The 16,856-nt window shown below is 34.7% G+C and overlaps 2 protein-coding genes across 3 annotated transcripts; one reads left to right on the top strand and one right to left on the bottom strand.

Moving 5' to 3' along the window:
- Window positions 1-3,376: 3,376 nt before the first annotated feature.
- LOC109006623 (hippocampus abundant transcript-like protein 1) lies at window positions 3,377-9,747 on the top strand. 2 transcript variants are annotated; one of them, XM_018985969.2, is made up of 14 exons: window positions 3,382-3,723; window positions 4,559-4,670; window positions 5,981-6,093; window positions 6,739-6,861; window positions 6,987-7,192; window positions 7,320-7,395; window positions 7,808-7,894; window positions 8,065-8,145; window positions 8,282-8,314; window positions 8,476-8,529; window positions 8,622-8,663; window positions 8,842-8,920; window positions 9,029-9,099; window positions 9,495-9,747. In XM_018985969.2, exons 1-14 carry the CDS (start codon window positions 3,556-3,558, stop codon window positions 9,579-9,581), a joined length of 1,332 nt encoding a protein of 443 aa, XP_018841514.1. In that variant the 5' UTR covers window positions 3,382-3,555; the 3' UTR covers window positions 9,582-9,747. The 2 variants fall into 2 exon arrangements, with proteins under 2 accessions (XP_018841513.1, XP_018841514.1); XM_018985968.2 differs by lacking the exons at window positions 8,842-8,920; window positions 9,029-9,099; window positions 9,495-9,747 and adding an exon at window positions 8,767-8,841 and having other exon boundaries at window positions 3,377-3,723.
- A 462-nt stretch (window positions 9,748-10,209) lies between these two features.
- On the bottom strand, window positions 10,210-16,629 carry LOC109006622 (DDB1- and CUL4-associated factor 8-like). Its single transcript, XM_018985967.2, has 5 exons — window positions 16,329-16,629; window positions 14,214-14,465; window positions 12,891-13,034; window positions 11,640-12,392; window positions 10,210-10,892 (listed from the first exon to the last, which is right to left on the bottom strand). Exons 1-5 carry the CDS (start codon window positions 16,437-16,439, stop codon window positions 10,662-10,664), a joined length of 1,491 nt encoding a protein of 496 aa, XP_018841512.1. The 5' UTR covers window positions 16,440-16,629; the 3' UTR covers window positions 10,210-10,661.
- Window positions 16,630-16,856: the final 227 nt, after the last annotated feature.

Genomic DNA, 16,856 nt, shown 5'->3' with positions numbered 1-16,856 from the left:
ATTGATTCTTCAGTATAATTTGCCTGAGTAGTACTCCTTAATTAATTAATTTGAACTTTAAATTGATCCAATATTTAGTTGGCCCAAATCATGCTAATATATATTCTTCATTCCTTTATACAATTACTTAATTAATTACCTATATATATATATATATATATAAAAGGTTTGTTCATATTATCTAAAAATAATTAAGATCAGTATATACTATATACGAACGAATATATGCAGTTAAATATCAGCCCTACTTATTTATGAAGCAATTAAGCGAAACTCCAATCATGATTTCCGAGTTGGCGGTGGGTGCAGCAGCAAGCTAGCTAGCATCCAATATATATAAAACTACTCGTGTGTATAAATATATATATATATATATATATAATAATTGGGAGCAAATTAACTAAGTCGGTTGTAGAACGTTTTGTTTAATTATCATGAAACGTGTAAAGAGAAATTAATCAGGTCATGGCTGGCCTAATGATTATCAGGATCGATCGATTATATTGGAATTATTAATAAAATTATATATGGCCGGGGCACATACAGCTAGCTAGCCCTCTTAATTTGTTAAAAAAAACAAAAACAAAAACGAGTTGCTGAATTTAATTTATTGAGTTGATCGATTAATCATGGCATATCGAATCATCATGGCTAATTAAGCTCTAGTGTTTTGCCAACAAAATGAGCATATATATATATATATATATGATGAAGTCTGGAAATTAAAATAGAGTATTCTCGTTCATTCTCATTTGAGAGATATGTTACCAACGATAAGAGAGAAAATGAAATCAATCGTATACAAATATAAGATTTACATGACAAAGTGCGTCCATGCAACTGCAGAAAATTTTATTAAGATGAAATATGAAAGATGAAAGATACAACGGCTGTAGCCTGTACAATAGCTTAATACAATTTATATTAAACCCTAATTAGTGGGTCAGGTCAGATTAATAAGCCCAAGTTTGTAGGTTGGGTTGGACCAAGGGTCAAACGGTCAGATCGAGGTCCACACAACAAGCCCAAGACGATACATGTAGTACGCACTTTTGATATAATACTTGCAATCTACATGCTTAGAAAACAAAACTTGGAATTTACTTGGTTTTGGTGGAGAAAAACTAATTTCAAGTTCTTTCTAATAAAATACTTATAGTTTGGATAATATTATATACAATCGTTAAATAAGTAAGTATCACACAATTTTTTTGAAAAATAATAAAGTCTATTATTAAAAAATTAATTTTTATTTTTCATATAAATTTTATATTTACTCATTTTTTTAAAAAAAAATTATGAAATGTTTGTACGCTCTATAATTATAAATATCATTTTTTTATTTGAAAAACAGTTCATTAGATCAAAGTTGCCGAAGGAAGGACAGAATCAAACACGGAGGGAGCCAATATAATTGTACTGTTTATGCAATGTTGATAAATACAAAATATAAATTTGTTCGATTTTACGTCACTAGCGCATCACCCTCGTTAGAAATATTGGAACTGCAAATAACAAGCTGCTAATTCACGGAGTTGGTAACTCTTGACCTTTTCAATATGAGTTTCGTAATTAATAAATTAAGAGAAAAGATACTTACAACCGTGAATTGCGTAACCGCCGCGTAATCGCTTTGAAAAAAATGAATAAAACATGGGACTCACATGAAAAAAATTAATTTTTAAATAGTGGACCCCACTTTTTTTCAAAGCGATTACGCGGCGGTTACGCACTTCACGGTTGTATGTAGAATTACTCATAAATTAATTATATGGACTTTGAAAAAAATTTATTTTTAAATCAGCTTAGTGACGTCAAACTCATCACTAATGTAGAAATATGTTACCGCAGCTAACCTAATACTTAAGACCTCGTTTGGATTAGAAATGAGTTGAGATAAATTGAGATGATTTTTAAAAATATTCTATCGTTAGATTAAAAGTGAAATGAGATAGTTTTAAGTTATTTGAGAGGAGATAGACGTAGGTTCCACAAATGATTACATAGTATTTATAATAATTTTTTTTTATTTATAATATATTTATAAATAAGTAATAATAATTTTTTAAAATTACATACCTAATTTTTTTATAATATAATTCATAATAATATTATAAGATGACAACAATTTTATAAAATCAAATTATGTAAAAAATTATTATTAACTCAAATTTTTAACATAAAAATATAAATATAAAAAACTCAAAATATCTATATCAAATTTTTATTTTTATGTAACGAAATCGACAATGTGATCACGCAAGTAACCTTTCTCTTTCATCTGAGATCGGTTTTCTCTTTCATCTATTAAAGCAAAACCAGATTGAAAAGTGAAAAGCATATAACATGAATAGTACCCCATTAGTCATTAGTGAATTCATGTGAAAACATCTCTGAAAAGGAAATAATTACTGTTTAGATTGAATATGACTTTATTATATGAGATGAGTTAGATGATTTCTCTCATTCCAAACCAAGGCATAGATATAACTTTAATTAATTACTTTAAAATATAGATATAGATATAACTTAAAATTTTCTCATACATATCGTTACAACATATTTTTTTTTGCTCGTTTTGCTAGTTTGTTAAAAGATCCTTCTTCCGCTGCAAAAAGTTGACTAATAATTTTGCAATGACCTACTTTTCGTGGCTAATTCGCATCATTATTTTTTGTTCTATGAACAAACTTTACTAGCTGTAGATCGATCAAATTATTTAGTGATATTTATTACAATATACATATATATATATATATATATAAATGTTATTCTCACCGAGGGTTGGGTTTTGATATATATATTTTTTATTTAGTTATTAATAAAATATTTTTTAATAACGTTGTAAATATATATTTTTTAAATGTTAAGAATATAAAAAAATAAATAATAAAAAAATAATTATTTTGCTCTTATCGGACTCATATCTGATCTCTCTCTCTCTCTCTCTCTATATATATATTTTGTATCCACATAAATATTTCATCATCCAACTGATCTCCGTAGGTATGTGCTGTCCTTGTGGACACTAACCGCAGTTGAATTCAGTCAATTTAATAGTTAAAACAGCTTAATTGGGTAAAAACTAAAATTTACTGAGAAAAGGACCTGCTGCCAGGACTAACCGCGTTGGGTAGTGCTACTATATATGCCTTTTTTGTAAATTGAATTTTTTTTAAAAAAAAGTATATTTTTTGTAAATATTTTTAAGAAATAAAAAAGAAACATCAGTGCATTAATAGTTAATTTTTTAATTATTAAATAAAAAAAATTTTAAAAATAAAATTAAACACATGAACGATGAAATTAAGTCTGCAAATTAAGCGGCATGGTATCATTTTCCAACCGCATTAGCCTTTGTCTCCTTCTCTCTGTCTCTGTCTCTCTCTCAAATACAAGCGAAACGCATTTATGTAAATGAGAATAAATTATTACCAAAAGGCACGTCACAATGGTGGAACATTCATACCTCAAATGGAGGAGTATTTCTTCGCGTAGAGTGTAGGACTAGCAACGTACGCCTTCTTCTGCACACACAGAGAGAGAGAGAGAGAAATGGATCAGAAGTTGGGAGATTTGAGCCACCTCTTGGTGACAGTTTTCCTCTCAAGCTTTGCTAATTTAATGGTGGCACCATCCATTACCGATGTCACCATGCTGGCTCTTTGCCCTGGTCAGGATCAGTGCTCCCTTGCAATTTACCTCACTGGTTCCCAACAGGCGGTATGTATATACTATATACAATCTATTTATAATTTACCGATTCTTGCCTTCTTAATTTGTTCATTCATGCGATCGATAGCTCTCTTCATTTCTTTATGAATCTCCTTAATTCGTTAAATTAACGACCCCCCAACACTGATCTTTACATGCACAAAAAATCTCGTATTTTCTCAAACACCATCTGCGCACAATTAACCCAACGTCGAAAACTCGCAATTTTGATAAGCATGGTACGTAAGATTGCAAGTTTTGCTCGTTATTCGATCGAGAAACAATCAAAGCTTCTAAAGAAGAACTAATTAATTGGAGTACTCGGTTTATCATGTCTGAGTTATTTGTTTATGTACTTTGTCTGGGTAATATAATAATCCAAAAACGTATGTTCACATGATAGAATAAGGTTTAAATGTGCGCACATGAACGTACGTACATGGAATTTGTAAAGCCATGAATGTCGTCTGTCTGTTTTCGATCCCAACTAAACACTCAGCTATATATTTTTTTGGAGAGCTGTTGTTCAGTTTTCCTGCATCACTTGAGAAACGCTAGCTGTGACTGTGAGAGAGAAGCAGAGAAGCAGAGAGTAAAGAGCACAGAACTCTTTGCTTGCTTTTCCGAAGTTGTGGGGAAGGGCAGTTTTGCCATTTCGATCGGTGACTAGTGAACGAGCTAAGTGGGGATATGTTTGTATCTTTTACGCTACGCATGAACGAGAGAATCAAATAGCTAGTTAGACATCGTTGCAAGAAAATTCAACATTTACGATAAAAAAGATTATTTATGATTAAAATAAATTTATTTAAAAAAAAAAATAATTAGCAGCACTGGGATGCAGGTAATAGGATTGGGAGCGATGATAATCACGCCACTGATTGGGAATCTGTCGGACGAGTACGGGAGGAAGGCATTACTCACACTTCCCATGACCATATCCATTATTCCACTAGGTACTTACTGCTTTCGCCTTCGATCGCATCCATTACATGATATGTTTTTGTTGCCCTTCGCATTACATTATAGGTAGTACTGTCGTTTCATGATGTTGCTGGTAACGTCGTTAGTGCTTTTGCGGTCCTATTAATTACCATTTACTTTTTTTTGTTTTTGTTCTTTTGTCTCTAACCTTTTGGGGGAATGTTGTTTTCGGAGGATGGTTGGGTCCCGCGGCCCTTCTTGATGACTTTTGACGCAAAAATCTTGACACGAATTGGGTCATTAATTTCTGTCGGTCTGGACCATCAAACTTTAATAGCTATATTGACAAAACTTACCATCAATAATGATGATATTTCTACATACATTGATTGATTGTGTCTTAGGGTGGTTTGCGTGCATTTTGGTTTGGGCCAATTACCACTCCATTTTTCTTTACAATATTGTTGTACATGACATGCATCTGCTTTTTTATTTGGATAATGTTAGAGTCGGTCTCTTAGGTTCTAGTATTTAATTTTTTTATATATTTTTTTAAGTTATTTTTTTATATAGATTTTTTTAACACTTTTAAATATTTTTAAAAAGTAAAATAAATTTAAAACATCATTAAAAAATATTTCCTTATTCACAAAATAAAAAAATAAAAAAAAATATTAGTCTTCCTGTTGGGAGTTCCTGTTGGGATTTTTTTTATTTTTTATTTTACTTCGTAATTAAGAAAGTATTTTTTAATAATGTTGTGAAATTTTTTTATTCTTTTAAAATATTTAAAAGTGTTAAAAAAATCTATATAAAAAAAAGAATTAAAAAAAAACATATAAAAAAACAGATGCTAGAGCCCAATAAGAGCCCCCAGCGGGAGCTCTAGCATTATCCTTTTTATTTAGAGAGAAATCAATCACTATTCATCATCTCATAATTTCACACCTTATAAAAAATACCCTCACATTTTATGAAAAATTTATAGAAGTCAAGTGTGAAAATGAATAATGATTGATTCATAACATTAATCTAATTAATATATATTAATAATATCATGACCTATTGATCTTAATTTGTTGGATTAAATTCTTCTATCGTTTTGGTACTGCACTCACATTACGTATATAAAAAATTCTTTTCATCAGTCACTATTCACTACCCCACACTATATAAAAAATACCTCCACACCTTATAAAATATACTTTCACACTTTATGAGAAAAAAAAAAAAAACTATAGGTGTAGGATATGAAAGTGAATAGTAACTGATAGATATAATTTCTCTATTAATTAATGCTCTGAAACTTTTGTGACATGATGATCGATCTGCATGCATGCAGTAATATTGGCATATAGCAGGACGACCAACTTCTTCTATGCGTACTTCGTGTTGAGGACTCTCACTGCCATGGCCAGCGAAGGCAGCATCAATTGTCTTGCTCTTGCTTACCTGGTAATTACCCCCAAATAAATAAATTAAGCCCATCCATTATTGCTAACACAACCATCGAAGCTAGCTTATCATGCTATTTTCTGGGAAAAAACAAGCTAAGATACGATAGTACCATTCGATGGGCTTTACTAATTTTTATTAAAGTCATCTATCTCAGTATCAATTACTTGAGCATTATAAGCATTTATGAGTTTTGCTCCTTTATTCACACGATCAGCTTTTAAGCATGTCAATAGAAGTTTCGATGTTTCTCATTTTCTGCCTCTTACGGTCACAACGCTTACTAATTTTGTCCTCTGTTTGACTCCTGCATGCATTGATTATTATATCCATCTTAGCTCGTGCCTTTTAGTTGTATAACCATTGAATTTTTAAGAGGTTATTGAATTTTAGAGTAAGCTAAAGAGAATGCTAATATGTATTGGCTTGCATTCTTAATTTGTAACGAGGAACTGGGATAGCCAAGGTTCTCATTGATCATTGCACACTAGCAGCATTCGAAAACAAGAGCTGTTTCAAGCATTTCTTCTTCCTTCAAACCCCAACAAAAAAATAAAAAAAAACCCCTCGAAAAAAGAGGTTACTAGAATCATGCATGTATGTAAATCTTCAGTTTGAAATCTGTTTGTGTTTTTTTATTCCCAGGCAGATAACATCCCAGAAAGACAAAGGGCATCAGCATTCGGAATTCTAGCTGGGGTAGGTTCAGCTGCATTTGTATGTGGAACCTTAGCGGCTCGTTTTCTTTCCACTGCTTCTACGTTTCAGGTTATCCGCCCTTTCTCATGACTTGAATTTCTCCTTGAAATGATCAGTAATTTTGTATGCTTGGCTTTAGCCTCTATGGCTACCGGTTGATTGCGATTTGTAACCAATTACATTTTTCGATCCAGGTTGCTGCGGTCGTGTCAATCCTTGCAGCAGTTTATATGAGAGTTTTTCTTAAGGAAAGCATACCCAATGGGGATGGTTTAAGGCAGCCGATCTTGAAGGGAGAACCGGATGATTTTAAATATGATGATGATCGTGTACAAAATACTTCACAGGCCTTTAAGAGGATTCCATCAATTGGGGATCTGATCTGCCTGAGAAGGAGTAGGTAAGACTGCATAATCGCCCTTGTATTTGTGTGACTGTTGCAGTGGTGAGCATGTTTGTTGATTACAAGCTGTTATATATTTCTTACGTAGTGCTAATTAAATTTATCAAACGTCATTGTATCGCAGCGTGACATTTTCACAAGCGACAGTTGTTTCCTTCTTCAATAGTCTTGCAGACGGTGGAATACTAGCTACGTTACTGGTATACATGAGTTCATTCTTTAATGTCAAAATATTACATTTATATTAAGGGCATAAGGATGCAGGAGGAGGGTTTTTGTTTATTTGATTACCTTAATTAATTACATGCATGGATGGTACTGCAGCAGAAGGTCGTCATAACTCTTGAAAAATCCATTTCAAGAGTCTCAAGAGTAAAGGCTATATTTAGTAGATTAATTTGTGGAAAAAAAGTCCCATTGGAAAACCAAAGATCCGTGCAGTTTATAATTCATTAATGGAGCTTGTACAATACATAGTTGTCCAATGGATAAGAGAATCCTGGCCGGAGATTCTTAAAAAAAAAATGAACAAAAGTAGTTTGTCTATAGCATGATCTAATGTCACTTGAGAAGCTTATCTTTCTAATAATGCCATCAAATTCCTCCATGCAGTACTTCCTAAAGGCCCGTTTCCACTTCAACAAAAACCAATTTGCTGATCTAATGCTAATTTTAGGAGTTGCCGGGACCATTTCACAGGTACTATGCTTTACAAAACACCATTCTTCTACACTCTGCTTATTTCATTTTCACAGCATCTTAATCCTTTTTTTTATTTTTTAACGTTTTGTTCCCTCATGAATACTACTCACTTCTATTTTATTTTGGGTTTCCATCTCTGTACTCTTGAAAACTTGTGAATCCTGAAGCTGCTATTCATGCCCATATTGGCACCTGTTATTGGAGAGCAGAAGTTGCTTTCCATAGGTCTCTTAATGGGCTGTGCAAGCGTATGTGCCTGGCCTATCCTCTCTATTTCGCATGATTTCCATGCAGCCATTTGTGTGTTTTTATCTCTGCGAGCTGTCTAGTGAGGTTGTAATTGTTTATCAAGCATACAATTGACTGTTTCCCGGTTTGATGCAGATGTTTTTCAACAGCATAGCTTGGTCAGTATGGGTAATCCATCTCCAACCAAGTCCTGTACTTCTTCTCTAACAGGCTAATACCTCACTAAAGAATTGCATGCATATCATGTACTAAAAATAATGAATCTGATTCTTTTCTTTCTAAGTGTCTCTCTTGATTCATATATCCTCAAAGAAGTTCAACATATGCAGGTTCCATATGCATGTACATTGTTTTCGATCTTCACTGTCTTCGTGCAACCAAGCGTATGTTCTTTACTTGTTTTTTAAATATTGGTAAAAGCTAGCTAGCTTCATTACGCTTGTACTAAAAACGTTCATGAAATTTACCGATACAGTTACGCAGCATCGTTTCGAAACAAGTTGGGGCCAATGAGCAGGTAGCATTTCAGAGTAGGGGGCTTTGTTTATATATATATATATATATATTTGTGATCTCGTCGGCCTCTGTCCTGACCTATTTCCCTATATCCTGATCTCCAGCTCCACCTTTATTCGTCTTGCATATCACAGCATTTTTCATTTTGTTAACTGAAAAAAAGATGAAATGCATGTCAGGGGAAGGCTCAAGGATGCATTTCTGGCATAAGTTCCTTTGCCAACATTGTTTCCCCATTAATTTTTAGCCCTCTAGCAGGTACGTGGGACATTGAAGGATTACAATTAAAAAAAAAAAAAAAAAGGACTTTTTTATTATAGATAAAAGCAAAATTCAAATTGACAATTTTTCCTGCCATCCATCCAGCTCTGTTCCTGTCTGAAGGAGCACCATTCTACTTCCCTGGTTTCAGTATAATGTGCATTGGGCTTGCCACGGTATGAACTTTTCTTACTTTAAGAGCTAAGTACAAGGTTAAAGTTACGTACGAAAACAAAATAGGGGGTATCGGTCATGTTCCAGCAGTGAAGAATGGCAGTCCAGCAGTATAACTGGGTTTTTGTAGTGAGTTGTTAACTAATAAAAATTATATTTATAAGTTGGTGTGAATGACACCTTCTATGGCATTGGCACGACAGTATTTGATTTGTAAAAAAATTTAATTTTAGTTTTATAAATCAAATCATGTCGTGTCAGTATTAGAGAGATTGTCCTCGAAACATCGCACTCACTTTTACAAGGCTAGGGAGCTGATTATTCAATATTTTTTACTTTTTGGCAGAATGTTAATTGTTTTATGAATGCACTTGACAAATCACATGCTTTCATGCAGATGATTGCCTTCATTCAGAGCATTATGATAAGGGAAGTGAGTTCAAGTGATCACAAAACTGAGGGTAATCACAGCATGGAGGCCTAGTTCTTATACTGTAGAGTTTACATATTCCAACAACTATTTCTGTAGCCTTCGTTTTGTTCTGTTTCTGTCTGATCCCCCAAGAAGCACATAGAACAAGCCTAGTACCAAGAGATAAACAGGAAATGACTATGCATCAAAATATATATACATCAAGAACAGCCTATAACTGTATTGAAAGTACATTACATACAGTACAGTAGAGTGCAAGTAACTCAGGGTGGGAACTATCTTCATGCATTAATGGGAACCGTAAGTAATTTTTGAATGGATAATTTTTAATGCATGATCTGTTTCTCTGTTCGAAAGAGGGATTTGTAGAAGGCAAAAGAGGAGGATTGCATGGGAACCGAGTCATGGTGAGAAAACTCGGTGAATCGGATTGGAATATTTAATATTGGAATCTACACTATCAATGTATAATAGTTGATACTGTAAAATCGTATCTCTTTCTGTAAAGAACTGAAGTGTTTATAACAGAAAATTCTCTGCATGCAATTTATGCTCGTTAATGTGACATTTGACGGGGGCCATGAAAGCTTTGAAATATCTATGACCTGCGTTTCAAATATAGTCAAATTCTCAAGGAAACAGCGATTAGCATTGGACAGAAGAATATTAAAAGGGAATCTTAGCCAGAGAAGAAAAACTGATAAAAAAGTAGGTAAATACACAAGACCTTAACATTATCGAACGTATATAAGCAACTTGCACGAAGTATGGAGAAAGAAAAGAGCATTAACGAATGGTAGAGAAGCTAAAGTGGTAAGTACTAGCAGTATAAACCCAGAACAGCTGTGCTTAAATTCTATAATTATGTACAGTGCAACTATTTTTTCATGGCCTAAAGCTCTAGCATCTAAAAAAAAAGTCATCCTGACTGGAGGCATTTCCACAATATATGAGGCAGCATCGATGTTGGCATTGAATGTCAAAAATAGCTCTAAAAGTTCCCAACCCGAAGTTTCTCCACTGCAATCGGGGCTTGTCCTCTGCCTTTGCAGTGATAATAGTTGCAATAATGAGATGATACATCCAGACCTGGGTTTCTGTTGGACACAAAGGTGTAAATCATAATCATCATCAACATTCCTTGCAACCACCAGAGTCATCATCGTCAAAAGCAGTGTCATTGCCATCCTCAACACTTTCATCATTGATGTTATCCTCTTCCTCCTCGCCATCACTGTCATCGTCATCATCATAATCAGAAATGTCATCGTCATAGAACAAATCATCGCCATCATCATAATCACCATCATTGTCGTCGTCACCGCTACCAGATGCCAACCAATTAATTCGACCATGCATAACCTTTTTCAAAACAAATAACAGCAAAGAAATTAGTTCCTCGGGTAATCTCCATCTAACCATTTATGCTGGAATTCACTAGATGGTGAACTGAGTGAATTAAGCATGAGATGCGTCAAGAAAGCTGTGATCCTGATCCTGCAGCTTTCTTCACGTTCTGAGTTTTTCAAAGCCTTGGAAGTTTAGAAGAGGGCCAGAAAGTGGGAAATCTCCAAGGCATAAAATAAAGCATCGAAAGTCCAAGCGAAACAACATAACATGTGGTTTCTATAAAAAACGTGAACGACCATGTTGGTGGGTACCTCACCACCTCCCCCCACCCCAAAAATAAAAATAAAATAATAAAAAAAAAAGGTACTGCAACACAGCAAGGAAAAGGGATGATAAGTAAACAATGTATAATAAAGCCACAACGTAGGAGAGAGAAATGACAAAATGAATTATTTTTTTTTATAAGTACAAAATGAATTAATTATTTTGTGAAAGTTATTTTTTTTTGTGCGTGGTTTTTTGTTCAAAAACCAGGCAAATAATTAGATGAAAAATAATTGAGGGACGATTTTTTTTTTGTTTAAAAAATCTTTGGCTGAAAGGAGAAAAATCATTGAAACCAAACAGACCCTTATTTTTTTGTACTTATTAAAGAATTGATGTTTGTGGCCAAGCCAATGAAGCCATCAGAGCCAAATATAACAAGAAAACATCAAGCGTTTTAGCTAGGAATAATTAGCTAAAAATCACAAAGCATACCTCTCCAATGTTTGTAGGCACAGAAGCTCTCTCAAGGGCCTTTGGAGTCCATAGTTTGATGTCACTTTCAATTCCACTGCTTGCAAGCACCATGGTATGAGGATGACCCTCAATACAGTTTACAACCCTCCTATCTGCTTCCATGACACGCATGAGCTCCCCACCTTTTTTCTTCCATATGAATATCCGGCCACAGTCTGATCCACTCACTACATACTCACAATTAGGCCCAAAGAAGTTCACGCCTTTCACCGTCTCACAATTCCTATGCCCCTTGTAAACTTGGGGAGCACTTTGCTCATTGGCATCCATAGCTGATGGACACGCTGCGAATTGACTATCACCTTCTATTTGACTCGCATTACTGCACATAGACCCTGGAGAGGCTGGAAGTGGATTAGGTCCCAATCCCATATCCCGTGTAAAAAGATAGATGAACTCATCATTGTATGACACAAGCAATTCGCTCCATTCTGAGAAGGCCAAGCCTGTTATTCCAACATGCTCATCACCAATCAAGTCTGAAGGGCAAAAGTAATTTGCGGGTTCACCATAATTGGTTGATCCATCTGACTTGTACTTGCGGATATCATAGAGTCGAGCATACTCATCACAACCTGCAACTGCAAAGAGATTTGGATTTCTTGGATCAATTGCAATAGCATTTAGAGGGATAGCTGACATGTAATCCCTCCTGTCATCAACTGGTTGGCATGTGAAAAGTTTTGTGGCAGCCCGAGTTCTCAGATCAAACTGTAACAATAATGACACGGTCACATGGCCATATAACCCAACAAAGCTAAATAACAATAAGTAACAATCATTGCTTAAAAAACACAAAAATGAGCATTCCACGTACAACAATAAGTGTACAAGAACGTCATCTAGGTAAAAATAGAAAGGGATAGAAGCAATAAATGCTAAATGCTAAGACCAAAAAAAAGTGTGGAAAAATGAGAGATTGACCAGCAGCATAACGCAAGCAGAATGCCAAGGATATACATTTATGACTGTCCACTAGCATAGCATACTAGGAATCGACCAGTCCTTCAATATTGATAAGTTCAGGTTAGCCCGCAAAAGAAAGTAAAATCAAGGAAAGGATTGATGGACCAGAGAATTCATTCTTTATTCTAAAGCTGTTTTTACGATGAAAAGTTGTGTAGGCTTGTCTCAGTGTGTACTCAATTCTCAAAATAAGTGAGGCTACCAAATCAATGACTAAAGTGGCAATGGGGAATTATAACTTACATGTTGCAAAAACCCATCTTCACCACAGGTATAAAATATGTGAGGGCTCCCAGGCTCAATAGCCAGATTATGAGCTCGTCCATGATGTTTAGCGAGCAATGTAGTTGCCACTCCTCCGTGTTCAAGAATTTGAGCAAGTCTCACCTAAAATTGACCAGATGTAGTCCAAGAATTTAAAAAGTTTTGCGGTTCACACAATAGAGAAAGTTCTTAATCTTGATAGCAAAAGAAAACCTGGTGAAAACTCTTTAGATTGAATGTATACAAAAACAAGGTGAACAAATGGATAGACAAACAGCAGCATCAAATATGTCATACCAAAATCTCTAATCAACTATCCAGGAGAACACTACTAAGCGAAAACACTAGCATCAGTTATGGAATGAACAAGATCACCTGACATAAAATAACTTTGTGGCCTAAATTATTTGCTGGTTCAGTATATGCATCTCAGAAAAGGCAGTGGAATGGTCTTAGCTCTTGTATATTTTTTTTTTTATGTCGGAGAACCTCTCCAAGGCAGGGCCCTTCGGACCCACCCCTGCAGAGTAAACCCTGGTCCTGTTCACCGCACTCTCGAAAATTTTCCTACACGGAACTGGTTAAATCGCTGGCTTTTCACTAGGGGGTGTGGCCCCAAAGGATTGTTTGCACCCATGAGGTGTTGAACCTTGGACCTTGAAGGGAGTGATACCCCAAAACCAAGGCCTTCACCACTTAGGCCCCCCTTGAGGTTGAAGCTCTTGAATATTCAGACAATAAAAAGGAAAAACAAAATTGATTGGATTTCAAAATAGCACAATCTAATCCAAATATTTCTCCCAATCTAATTCAAAGGTTTCTCCCAATCGAGCACAACTAGCATAGTTATTTCCAGTGGCAGGATCACTTTATATCTTTGTATATTTATTGATTGGTAAGTTAACAAGCACAGAGTGGGTCATGAACAGACAAGCTCATGCTCTGTCGCATTCTCATGGGTGGACCAGTGGACCAGGAGAGAGTCATTTCAGTCAGATCTCATTGGTTGTGGCCTATAATATCCTTAACTATAGTCTATAAAGTTAGTAAACAGCCAATGATATCTTTTAAGTACATCCTTGTATAAACATTGTACACATTTTGATGAAACAACAATATTCTATTTCATATCGTGACTGCTTTAGATACTGTCACATTTTGGGTTGTTTTTCACAGGCTTTTTGGGTCATTAGGGGCTTTCTATTATGAGCAAGGTGTTTTCTTGTATACATTCAGTGTACTTAGTTACTCCTATTGATATATATAATATTTTTACTTATAAAAAAAAAAAGATAAAAATACCTGTCCATCTGCAGCACAGGTGACAATGTGTCGATCATCTGTGTAAGGCATAATTTTTGCTTGAAAAACATTGTTATTATGATCTGAATGAAACGAAAGCTTGATATGCCCAGTTTCCCAATCCCACAGTATAACACGCTTGTCATCAGAGCCCGAAACCAGAATACCACCATCTGCATTGAAACTTACAGTGTTCACACAACCTCTGTGCTTTTCCAGCTTTCGGTAGATATCAAGCCGGCGTACGAGATCCTGGGAACACATAAATTCATTCAATTATACCTTGTATACTATCAAGTCAGCCTCAAAAGAACAGAAGACAGATGTTTATGTAAACAATTGATAAGACAGATGGAACAGACGAATATATGGAGTCAAAGTATATCAAGCCAAAGCCTATTTTTTTTGTTAAGGGTGGAAATAAACTGCAAGTTCAAACACCACTCATATATACACTTTTCAATTTCAAATTTTCAACCTTTTCATTTAATCATTACCTAATCATAACAATTTTTCCAAACTTCCAAACAAAACACAAAAAACAATTCAAAATTTTCAAATCTCAAAACACAAATTATATTAAAAAATTATATTCTAACAATATTTTAATTTTAGAATATTTTTATTCAACTTTTTCTCTCTCATTTCCCAAAGAGTAATGCTAGATACAGTCGTGGAATGCGCAAGCACTGCACAATCTTTTTGAAAAAGAATGCAGTCAACTATTAAAACATTAGTTTTTTATGTGGGTTCTGTATTTATTCACTTTTTACAAAGGAATTACGGGGCACTTGCGCACTACACGACTGCAAATATCATTTTTCTTTTCCAAAATCCCATAAAATAACATAACTCAAACCATTCTTGATTCTACTATTATTCACAAATCATTTCATTACTATTCACATATTTATCATCTCATCTCATTCTCCAGGCATCCCCTGAGAGAGTTCAGAAGAGATATGATCGAGATGTTGGAGTTGAGTGGGTTAAACAGTGCGTTAGAGAATAAATGAAACAAGGCATTTGAATTAGGCCTTGTTTGGATTAAAAAATAATTTCAACTCATCTCATCTAATCATTACAACTTTTCCAAACTTTCAAACAAAATATAATAAATAATCTAACTTTTTCAAATCTCACAACAAAAATAATATTGAAAATGAATATTATAATAATATTTTATTCAACTTTCAACTTTTATCTCATCTCATCTCATCTCAACTCAACTCAATATCCAAACCTCCCCTTAGTTTGGAAGCAAGTTACCTGGTAGTTAATAAAACAAGGTGTTTTGGTATTTTGGTGATACAGTGTGTTTTGTGTATATGAAGAGAGGCGATGTGTAATTGTTAGTAATACGGTGTGTTTTGTAATCTGTTGTATAAAAGGAACGCGGGAATGTAAGGCAGGGGATCTGAAAGTTTGTATGAAACACTTTATGTTATGATCCTGAGAGTTAAAAACTTAACCAAATTAGTATCCAACAGTCTTAAAACTTTTGGATCAATGGTTGGGTCTTTAACACTTTAGGAGGTAGAATTATCCTCGAAATGATCCGAGATTGTGATTCTTCAATTTTCATTTCAATTCTTGCTCTTCTTAATTGTTCTTTTTTCCATCTTTAGTCCATTATCATTCTTGAATTCCCAGAAAACCCATAACATTTTTAGATTTCCTCTTTTTCTAGTTTCTTCAGAAGAAAAAAGGGGGTGCTAGTCGTGTAGTGACATAGAAAATGCTTGTCAGCCATCGAACTTCATGAGTGGTCCTAAAAAACCAACGAATTTTGAGCATTTCCCTCTGATCAACAATACGAAATATATAAATACATAAATTCTGGAATAACGGAAATGAAGAAAAAAGTAAAAAACACCACAAATATATGCACCGATCAGGGATAAAGCTATACAAATCCCAAAGTAAGGAATGCCCGTAAAAAATACCTGCTTGAAAAGTGAAAATCAACCAAACTTAAACCAAGTATTGACGGAAGTAAAATCCGAAACCCCCCACTCGGGAATTAAACAATTGTCCTTCCCACAATCATAAAGCATCAATCTTCCAAAATAATAATAACAAAAAATTATAACAAAAGGGCATCACGTATAAGACCTCGGAGGCACCGAGACGGCGCGCGAAGATCCTGGTGGAGAGCTGGCCGACCTCTCGCTGCCAAACCCCGACCACTGCCTTGTCGACGTTCGTTCTAGCCCTCTTATTCATCCTCTAACCAACTCCAAATCTGATTGCTAAAATAAAAGAATATATATATGTATATACAAGATCGGTGTGGGCGAGTTGGCTCGGAAGCCGTGACTCGGTGAATGAGGGGGAGTGGGAAGAGATGTGTGGGGGCGGGCGAATCGCTGTTACATACGGACTCATCGAGACGGAGCGGTGGATTTATAATACAATTCTCTTTCTCTTGTCTCTCTTTTTTATTTCTAGTGACGGCAAAGCCCATTATAATTACAATTTTACGAACGCTGGGGCTTCAGGAAGAGCTACCCCTGGGATTGCGACACGTGTTAAAGGAATTGTTTGGTGGTATATTAATCTTTCGAAAGAAATATGACTGTACAATAATACCTACTAAGTACGTAAGAACAATTTTAATGATATATTAAATTATCGTTATTT

The sequence above is a fragment of the Juglans regia genome, chromosome 16, assembly GCF_001411555.2.
Source record: "Juglans regia cultivar Chandler chromosome 16, Walnut 2.0, whole genome shotgun sequence".
Taxonomy (NCBI): domain Eukaryota; kingdom Viridiplantae; phylum Streptophyta; class Magnoliopsida; order Fagales; family Juglandaceae; genus Juglans; species Juglans regia.
Note: the sequence above shows the minus strand (reverse complement) of the source record. Positions and strands in the feature narration are given on the sequence as shown.

Excerpts from the sequence above, each read along its gene's own strand:
- LOC109006623 (XM_018985969.2), top strand. The coding sequence starts at position 3,556 with ATGGATCAGAAGTTGGGAGATTTGAGCCACCTCTTGGTGACAGTTTTC. Across the intron at positions 7,396-7,807 it reads GAATACTAGCTACGTTACTG|TACTTCCTAAAGGCCCGTTT; the intron begins GTATACATGAGT and ends TCCTCCATGCAG. Across the intron at positions 9,100-9,494 it reads TGTGCATTGGGCTTGCCACG|ATGATTGCCTTCATTCAGAG; the intron begins GTATGAACTTTT and ends GCTTTCATGCAG.
- LOC109006622 (XM_018985967.2), bottom strand. The coding sequence starts at position 16,439 with ATGAATAAGAGGGCTAGAACGAACGTCGACAAGGCAGTGGTCGGGGTT. Across the intron at positions 13,035-14,213 it reads CCTGTGCTGCAGATGGACAG|GTGAGACTTGCTCAAATTCT; the intron begins GTATTTTTATCT and ends GGTCAATTTTAG. Across the intron at positions 12,393-12,890 it reads AAGATGGGTTTTTGCAACAT|TTTGATCTGAGAACTCGGGC; the intron begins GTAAGTTATAAT and ends TTATTGTTACAG.